The sequence below is a fragment of the Lepidochelys olivacea genome (genome assembly GCF_965140295.1).
Source record: "Lepidochelys olivacea isolate rLepOli2 genome assembly, chromosome: 2".
NCBI lineage: Eukaryota > Metazoa > Chordata > Testudines > Cheloniidae > Lepidochelys > Lepidochelys olivacea.
The window spans coordinates 39750065-39760184 of NC_140412.1; the positions used below are offsets into that span (position 1 = coordinate 39750065).

Below are 10120 nucleotides of genomic sequence, written 5' to 3' on the forward strand. Positions count from 1 at the left end.
ATGGATTTGCTCCTGGGTAAGGCATTAGGCTATACGTGCTCCATTCCTTATTCCTATTTGCATTAGTCACTCTATAAATTGCTCTTATGACAATATTTCTGCATAAGCAGCTGCACTTCACTTACAGAAAGAGCTTTTGCAATCTTAACCAGAAAAGCACCCAAAGCCTGACTGAAAAGTTGCAATTAGTTTTAGTTTAAATCTGTGCTCATCCTTCCCTTGCCCTCCACCAAGAGAGGACAATCCCCCGTGCCAGGGTTTGACTTTTCCTTCTTCTCTTTAGCCGCTTGGCACAAATGTAGGTTACTAAATAGATCCTGCTAAGTGCTAAGCTTCTCTTATCCAAGGAAGTTGAGGGTGCTCAGTATCTAGCAGAAACAGGATCTTTAAATTTTAGACCATAAAGCTTTAACTATTTTTTTAAAGCAGTTTCTTGGAAGATGTAAGTTAGTCAGTCACTATTTTATAAAACCTTTCAGTTCTTTGGTGGATAGGAAAATTACTTAACTTTAATTTCCAAGATTTTATGGTATGTTAGGACAATTAGGGGAGGAAGATAAATAAAATGTTATGAAAATTCCAAGGAATGTAGGAAACAGAAAATCCAAGGTTAGAGGAAGAGACGATCTATTACATGAATGGATTGCTGCTGTTGAACCGATTTCTGCTTTAAAATCCTGCAGTGGGTGACTTGTTGACCAAGTGGTACTACTTTGTGCCAGTGCAACATACGGTCATTAGTGTGTTAGATCAGCATGACAGGTGTCAGAGCAGCAGCCGTGTCAGTCTCTATCCGCAAAGAGAACAGGAGGACTTGGGGCACCTTAGAGACTAACCAATTTATTCGAGCATGAGCTTTCGTGAGCTACAGCTCACTTCATTGGATGCATACTGTGGAAAGTACAGAAGATCTTTTTATACACACAAAGCATGAAAAAATGGGTGTTTACCACTACAAAAGGTTTTCTCTCGCCCCACCCCACTCTCCTGCTGGTAATAGCTTATCTAAAGTGATCACTCTCCTTACAATGTGTATGATAATCCAGTTGGGCCATTTCCAGCACAAATCCAGGTTTTCTCCCCCTCCCCCCCACCCCCCCCACAAACCCACTCTCCTGTTGATCACTCTCCTTACAACGTGTATGATAATCAAGGTGGGCCATTTCCAGCACAAATCCAGGGTTTAACAAGAACGTCTTGGGGGGGGGGGAGGAAAAAATAAGGGGAAATAGTCATTGCATAATGACTTAGCCACTCCCAGTCTCATTTGCAAATTGGATACAATTAACTTAGGCTTGAATAGAGACTGGGAGTGGCTAAGTCATTATGCAAGGTAACCTATTTCCCCTTGTTTTTTCCTACCCCCCCCCCCCAGACGTTCTTGTTAAACCCTGGATTTATGCTGGAAATGGCCCACCTTGATTATTATACACATTGTAAGGAGAGTGATCACTTTAGATAAGCTATTACCAGCAAGAGAATGGGGTGGGGGGAGAGAAAACCTTTTGTAGTGGTAAACACCCATTTTTTCATGCTTTGTGTATATAAAAAGATCTTCTATACTTTCCACAGTATACATTCGATGAAGTGAGCTGTAGCTCACGAAAGCTTATGCTCAAATAAATTGGTTAGTCTCTAAGGTGCCACAAGTACTCCTTTTCTTTTTGCGAATACAGACTAACACGGCTGTTACTCTGAAACCTGTCATCATCCAAAAACTCTCACAAATCCCCCATTCCCAGTTTAAAGAATAGGAAGTATAAAATTTGTACTCAAGGTTATATTGTGTCTCTGTCCAATCAACGGAGAGTTTGAGGGTTCAGGAGGTCCTGCTTTGGGATGGAAGATAAAATTCGTGCTGGAGGGGCAGGTCAGGACCCTGTTGGGCAGTGTTTTAGGAGCTCTGGTCAGTTGGATGGTGAGGAGAATGAGGGAAGTATAGAGGAAAGATGCTCTTCTGTGGCAGGTAATTGGAAGATATTGGTCCTTTTGCCGGCTCTGTCATCTCTGCTGCATGACCATGGGCAAGCCATTTAACCTCTCTTGCTCAGTTGTGCCATCTGCAAAATAGGGGTAACACTTGCCTCACAGGATTGTCGTGAGAGTTAATTAATCAATGTTTGTAAAGGACTTTGAGTTCCTCAGATGGAAGGTTCAAATGCAAAGCATTATTATGACATCAGAAAAACATTCACAGTGAGGGTTTTTACCAAGGGTTGTGGTAGATGCTCCATCACTGAAAATGTTTAAATTGAGAATGGATGTTTTTCTAAATAATCTGCTCTAGTTCACCCAGACCTATTGGACTTAAAGCAGGAATTATTCAGGGAAGTTCTGTGACCTGTTTATGCAGGTGGTCAGACTAGATAATCACAACAGTCCCTTCTGGCCTTAAAAATCTAGATTATGTGAGTTTGTCTACACAAACATTTAGTTTGCGGCAAATTGGGATGCAAATCTACTCTGCTTTAGCCTGCTGTGAACTAACTGTCCACTGAACTCTGCTGACATACATTAACCATTTGTTAATGAGCTTTGATCTACTCCTATTTCAAAGAGGACTAGATCAAAATGCATTAACAAGTTGTTAATGTGCATTAGCGGGGTCCACACAGACAGTTAGTCCACAGCAGGTAGATTCACATCCCAACGCCTATAAAAACCAAAATCTTATTAGCATGCAAGAATGATAAACTACAAAACTGGGCATGAGAAATACAAAAGATGCACAAAATATGCTTGGAGTGCTATGTGATATTGCATGTGTCAGCTGAAATGCAACAATACTATCTTCTCTGACTTTAATTCTTCACCCCAGCTCAGCTGCAATTATTTGCAACTAATCAAAGAATTGTTTCTATTGGTAACAGCAAGTGAAAAAAGTTGTCAGCTTATCAGACAGTATTTCTGCAGATCAGAACAGTGTGGGTAGAAGAAGACCTTCATCTGTAACTGGATATGGACGACAGGTGAGTAATAAAATATCTTGCTACAGATATCCACACCCCCCACCTGCATCAATTGAGAGAAGTAAGGCAGGGTGCTGATGTAAAGGGAAGGTGGAGGATTGGCTACTAATGCTGCTGTTGCAGGGTTCTTAAAGAACTGGTCATTTCTGGTACATTAACTTTTCACGTTAAAAGCCTTCCCTGCCTCTTCTAATGTTCTTTCACTTTTAGATGCTGGGGAGTATTTCTAACAACTTGAGGCCTTTTGAGTTTATAAGTGAAGGTAGCACTGATTTACACTTGAGATAAGACCAAGGCAATGGAGTTTCAGATTCATATCAGAACTTTCCCAAAGACTGGGGATCTATAATGCCAGGGGAATAGTAATTTTTTTTTCTTTCAAATAACAAAAGGAATGAGCACAGCTGCTTCTGAATACCAAGTGATGGTTTATAGTGTAAAATGGATGGATGGAGTATAGTTTGGAATATAGACCAGCTTGAATGTCATCCAAAATCTCAAACCAACCAAAATCCATGTTTTTGGGTTCAGTGAAGTTTGGTTAAGCACACTGTCCCCTACACAGTCCTCTCCCTCAAAGAGGCCTTTTACCTTTGCTGACATCCATCTCTGGAAAAGGCTCAATTGGCTGATTCTGAAGCCAGGATGCTATCCTACATGGACAGGCCAGGGTGGAGAGGCTTCAGAATTTCTAGGAGTCTGGTAACCTCTGCTGAACCAGCTTCTGTCTTCAAAACCTGTACTAATGTAGGAAGTGAATTAAAGTTCCTCCCACTGAGCCACCAAATCTAAAATTAGCCTCAGACTTTCAATGTTTTAGGGAAAAAAAGGCTGATACAGAACATTCCTGCCTTAAACCAAACAGAGGTACAGTCTCATAACGTTTGGGTGAGTGCCCTAAAGCTTACTTTGAACCTGACTGGGTACATTAAAATTTAAAGAGCAGCATTTTTTCCTTACTGCAGGAGAGAAGGTACCATGTCGTAGACCAACCATCTCAGTAGGTAGAAAGGTGCTGCCAAGTGTGGACAGAAAGAATCGGGAGATTTCATATCACCTGCTGGGATCTGGGAGGGGTAGCTAGAACATAGAGAGGCTCACGGCGGTGTGGGGGGGTGACAGGGGAGTGGGCACTTTTGAGTGCTCAAAGGAACAAAAAGAATGAAATTTTGGCAGGGGTAAGATTCTGTAATGTTTTAGGAAGAGGAAAGGAAGAAAAATGTGACATGGAGAAGGGAAGAGTAAAAGAAAATGGAGACCAAAATAAATTAGGATAAGCATCCAATCTGTCAGACTTTTTTGAATTGCACCTCCCAATGCTTTGTGATTCACTTCTTGCTAGTGAATTGTTTCATAATTTCAGTATTTAATGGCATAACTCCCCTTTCAATAACTTCTTCAGCTGCGAGAAAGCTGGTATTGTATTAACATAAACAAGCCCTCCTGCTGCTGAAATAGACCATCAACTACCAGTCACATGGTATAGAGGCTGATGTTTGAAAATGGTTCTTTCAGGTTTCCTGGTCTTATTCCAAGTACATAGAAGCCCTCGAGCAGGAGAGAGTACTCCTTAAAATACAAGAAGATCTGGAGAAAAGGACATCATTATTTTCTACAGGTTATTAATCATGTTCTGTGGTTTAGGAGGACAGTATTCTGACTACTAAACATTATATGGTGAAAGTCACACAGCATGAGGCCCTCCTCATTTGTTCTGCTTTAGGGCTGTGTAGGTGGTCCTCGCCTCCACTAGCAAACTACCCTGTCTGCTGTGGATTGGCTCTTCACGCCAGCCCCATATTGCTCAGTGATAAGGGTGGTGTTCAGAGCAGCCAGGGGAAGGGCCATGGGATCCAATGTTACCAGTGCCATGCACATGTAGCACAGAGGAGAATGCACTCTATTTCAGCCCGTGCACTGACTCTGCAGCCGTGCATTTCAGCTCTGTGCTCTAGGCTGCATTTTACCTCCCCAGTTCCTTGCACTACAGCCACTTGAACTTTATGTGGACAAAATAAGTTTAAACATTCTATTACACTGTCAGTGTTCTCTCCCTGAAGGTATTGGGAGTTGCAGCAGCTCATATCTGCATTGAATTTAGTGTCCTCATAGTCCATGCCCCAAAACTATACAGTCAACTGTGGTGATCCATTAATTTTTTGGAGATTGTGTATGATTGTATATAAAATAGGCACTTCTCCTAAGCAAAAGCACAGTTTCCCTCAAATTCAAATTGCTTTCTTTATACAGGTATCTCATCCATGACCTATTTGAAGCCTGACTTCACTGCAAATCCAGAGAAATCCATCACTTCATCAAACACTAGTCTGATTTGGGAGAAACAGTCCAATCTTCCCAAAGACGTGGGAAGTGAGTCCCAAATAGTTAATAATTTGCTTCTGTTTGTTATTAATTGTTGAATTACATCCTTGGATTCTGAAATTCTCAGATTATGACTCAGAGCTAGCTAGAGACTAACTCTGCCACTGCAGCTAAAACAGAATAAAAAAGGGTAGAGGAGAGAAAATGAAAGAGATGTCAAAGGAAAAAACAGATTTTGCTACAATTTGAATCCCCAGGTTAAGAGTCCCCTGGGTTCCTTCAGGCTAGGCTGAACCTATGGTGCCTCTCTTGAATTTTTTTTTAAATTGATGCAGTCTAGAATTACTGTAATGTCTATGGAAACATGCCTCCATTCCTTCTCAGGCCTTGTCTACACTATGGGGGGACATCGATCTAAGTTACACAACTTCAGCTATGTGAATAACGTAGCTGAAGTCGACATACTTAGATCTACTTACCACGGGGTCCACCCTACGCTATGTCGACAGTAGACACTTCTCCCACCTCGTTCAGTTGAAGTACAGGAGTCGATGGGAGAGCGATCTGCGGTCGATTTAGTGGGTCTTCACTAGACCCGCTAAATCGACCGCCTGTGCATCGATCGCTGCACGTCAATATCCTGGTAAGTGTAAACAAGCCCTCAGTTTCCCCTTCATCTTTTATTGCTTTCTTTTAATTTTCCTGCTTTAGGCAAGGTGGACTCAACCCTTCCCTATTGCTAGTGCACTTCGCAGTGCCTGGATGGGCCCTTCTTGAGGCAACACCTTTTGTCTGTGACCAGCAGAAGGAGCAATATGCGATAGGCTAGGTTTTCTTCATCACTGTTTCAAATTCTGTCTTTCTTTCCCATGGTTTTTCAGCCTGTTCAACTCCTCCCCTCATGACTCTGTCCTCCTTTATGCTCTCTAAATCACTCCCACATCTTTGGTTCCTCATTATCAGTTCCCTTTTCTCTCTTCCTCTCATCCCATCCCATTTCCTTGCTACCTTCTGTTGCCCCACTAACTTCCTTAGTACTCCATCTCTTTTTTTGTCCCTTCCTTTTCCCCACAAACAACCCAAGGTTTTGGCTGCCTTAGGGTGGCCCTGAGACTCTGACTCTGACTGTGATGTGATTGTCTGCTCTTGTGACTCTGCCTCTGACACAGGAATGCAGCTCACTCTTAGCACTGCTCCTCTCCTTCTTGTATTACCAAAGAGCAGCACATCTCATTACTGCCTAGATATGAACTAAAGCCTCTTGATATCTTGGTGATTACAAGTTCCATCCCTTCCCCATGGTTGCCGTCTTGCTAATGGTATTCTGTTACCCTTTGCAGGAGGATTTAAAACCTAAGTGAAGAACAGAACGCAGAGATAATGAATTATGGCGGCCTTGGGACGAGCTAGCAGTCAAAATAAATAATGTGTGGTTTGGTTTGCACTCATCTTTTCAGAGCACAGATAATCAGTTTGGATATTATAAGAGCCAACAGACGCTAGAATCAATATAACAAAGGAAAGCCCTCCAACATACTCAGTGGCAATATATTGTTCTTATTTACGCTGGTTGGTGCCTAGAAGCTGCAATCAGGATTAGGTCCAATCACACATATAAACACACAGGTAGATGTGGTTCCTGCCCCAAAGATCTTACAACTGGATTCAGCTTCTTCAGTGCCTGAGCTAGTGAATAAGTGCTACACCATCTTAAATACAGCACAATGCATTTGCTAAAGGATCCCTCTGCCTTTGATTCTATAATTGTCAAGCAGGGTGGCTTTGTGCACTATGACCCTGATTCTGCCTTTACATACTCGCATGCAACTCGCATTCCATTACTGACAATGATTCATGAGATTGCAGAGCTGTCAAAACCAAACCCTAGCCCTGTTGTTCAGTCAATATGATTCCAAGCCACAAGGTTAGTGGCTTCTGCTGTACATGGGCATAACCCAGGTATGGGAACGGAAATTCATTGAGTTTCAGTTTGTGGCGGTTCCTAGGAATTATACCAATTACAGGATGGGGTGTTTTTCTCTCTCTACACCCAGTAGAAGAAGGCAAGGATACATGTGAATCTGAGGGACCTGCCAGAGACCAGGCTATCCACTGTAACGCCAGTGTAGCCCCCTACCAAGAACATCCTTGCCCTCTGCTGTTCCTAGAGCCCCTCCCCATAAAGGATTCATTCCACAGCACAGAGTGGTAGGCTGTGGGAAATTAATGCAGCATATGGGCTGCGGGGGGAATTTGGAAGAGTCCAGCCAGCCCCTTTTTCTTAAGCTCAGGGAGCTGGAACCATATGGAACTTTTATGGAAGGGTTTCTGCAGAGTTGAGGGCAAAGATGGATCAACCTCACTTTCGTAGGTTCAGGCCCGCCCGTCACATATCACAGAACTTCCTAAAGTTCAGATAGACTTTTGGTTCTACTATTTCTGCATTGTATGCCTGAACAGCACACATTGCAACTGTTTGCAGCTAGCAGAGCACATGCAGTGGCATGTGGCCGGCCTCTCATTAAAGGGAAAGGCAAAAGAGAGTTGTGCCATGCCACCAAGGCAGTGGCATGTCCTAGTCTAAAAGTCAGTGAGTGACTCTACCTGTATTCTGGGAAGTGTGTGGCATGGTATGAAATGCTGCAGACTGATGGTCTGTTTCTGATTTGTTGTATTCTCGCCTGCATGGTATTTTGAAACAGTTAAATAGCATGAAGACAATGTTTATCTTTCATTAGTAGCTTTTTACTTGAGTCATACTTGGATTACTTATTAAATGAAGCCTATTATCCAGATATATGTCACAGATGATAACACTCCACATGAATGTATTTCAGCCTTGCAATATTGTCACGAACATTTACCAGCCCACGCACAAAAACTACTCTCCCACCCATTACCATGACAATGATGATGAAAAAATTACCTTACTTGCCTATTTAAAAAAAATACTTCTCTCAGTCAGGGATTAGAATTTTGCAAGGCTGGTACAATCCATTCATTGCTTTATGAACCCAAAGGTCCCGCAGAGAGCATCACACAGCAATCACTCTATATCTAACCTATCAGTCATCCTCAAAAGAAACTTGCATGACACTTTCAAATGATGAGCCTGGGAGTTTAAATTCATAATTCTGCTAGACACTAAAATCATGGCCGGAACAGAGACACTGGATTTATGGCTTATTACAACAATCTTTAACCACTAACCCCCTCTTTTTGTCCTATGACTCAGAGGAGTTAATGGGTCACTCTACCTTCAATGGTCGCTTACAATATGCACTAACTCTTTATGCTAAATAATCTGTTCCACCTTGCATTTAGCTGGGACACTTGGAGTACCTTTCCCAGACCTGAAGAAGAGCTTTGTGTGGCTCAAAAGTGTGTCTCTCTCACCAACAGAAGTTGGTCCTATAAAAGATATTACCTCGCCCACCTTGTCTCTCTGATGTTCTTTAGTCCATTTCACATTTGAATTTCTATGTTATATAAAAAAATCACATGTAGCCAGTATCCCGTTGAGTATGCATCTGATGATGGTCATGTGTTATTAAAACCACCAAATATAAGGAATATATCATCATTTTTATACATCTGTTTTAGATAGAAGGTGGCTGGGTTGGGTGTAAATTTGGGGGAATGGGTGTCTGAGTGGACAGAGCTAAGTGATAGAGCTCCTTTCAGCTCCAGGTTACTGGCTCTAATCTTATCCAATAGTGACTGAAATTTACCACCTAATGGCTGTTTGGTGATGTATCTGAAAAGCACTGTTAGCTTTAGTCCATCACCTAGTGTCAGGTAATGGCAATTACCAGTCTCAGCAGAGAGGCTGAGGATTAAATAGGTATGGAGATTAAATTATTTTCTGACCCAAGAAATGGGATTACTCTAGATCACTACAAATGGGAATGTCAGCACTGCCTTTGGCTTTCCCTGTTCTATGGATAAATCAGCGCTAGGGCTGTTGATCCAGCACTTTTCTTTAGCACTCAATGCAGTAAATATTTTTTTTAAGAAGTAAAAAGGTTACATTGTGTATGTCTAAGATCCCTCCCTTTTGTCAAACCACACTTCATTTCCATTAGCTTCAACCATGGGTACCTTGGCTTTTATCAAATGTGCCTTTTAGAAAACTGTAGGGTTCTAGCAGAACAACAGTTTTGTATGGAGTTTGTTGCTACAGCTTGAGGCAAAAACTCCTGTTATTTGGCAATATGCAATATCAGAAACCATTCCAATCTGATTGGTGATTTATCTGCTCTAGCGGTGGTGAAAACACAGAGTCTAATTATACTTATTTGAACATATACTTTTCTCGTTTAGTGCCATGGGATACAATATATTTAGGCTTAGCAGAATTTGGTTTTTATTTTTTTATCATTTTGAAGGATAATATCATTAAGCCTTTTTTCCAATGTTTATCAACTGAAATTTTCACAGCTGTGGCAAATTTTGGGGTGGGTGGGTCAGGCAATTATTATTTAATGGCAGTAGACACAGATTCAAAAACTTCAAGCTTCAGAGCTGTTAAAACACAAATTGTAAACATCACAGCTCAAAATATTCAAAGTAAATATCCTTAAATCAAACTCTAATAAGCTCTCAAGCAGCACTTTTCTGTGTCTCTCTGTAAATTTCAATTATTATTGATGGAAATATGTTTTCATACATTTGTACATGTAATCGATGTTCACTGACATTTACCAATAAAAAATTAATCCTTCCAAACTCAAATATATTGAAACTGTTTGGAGTTTTCTTAACTGATGTTTTGAATATATAGGTATTTATACTAAGTACCTTTACCATATTACTTCACATTTCTCCCA

General features: G+C 41.3%; 1 protein-coding gene across 1 annotated transcript in view; it reads left to right on the top strand.

The window, feature by feature from the left end:
- RGS22 (regulator of G protein signaling 22) overlaps positions 1 to 9915 on the top strand; it is a 100432-nt gene extending 90517 nt beyond the window's left edge. Inside the window, exons 25-28 of the mRNA XM_084621318.1 lie at positions 2871 to 2969; positions 4485 to 4587; positions 5220 to 5339; positions 6632 to 9915. Coding sequence (XP_084477444.1) covers positions 2871 to 2969; positions 4485 to 4587; positions 5220 to 5339; positions 6632 to 6648 — 339 coding nt within the window. The 3' untranslated portion in view covers positions 6649 to 9915. The remainder of the gene's footprint in view (positions 1 to 2870; positions 2970 to 4484; positions 4588 to 5219; positions 5340 to 6631) is intronic.
- Positions 9916 to 10120: the final 205 nt, after the last annotated feature.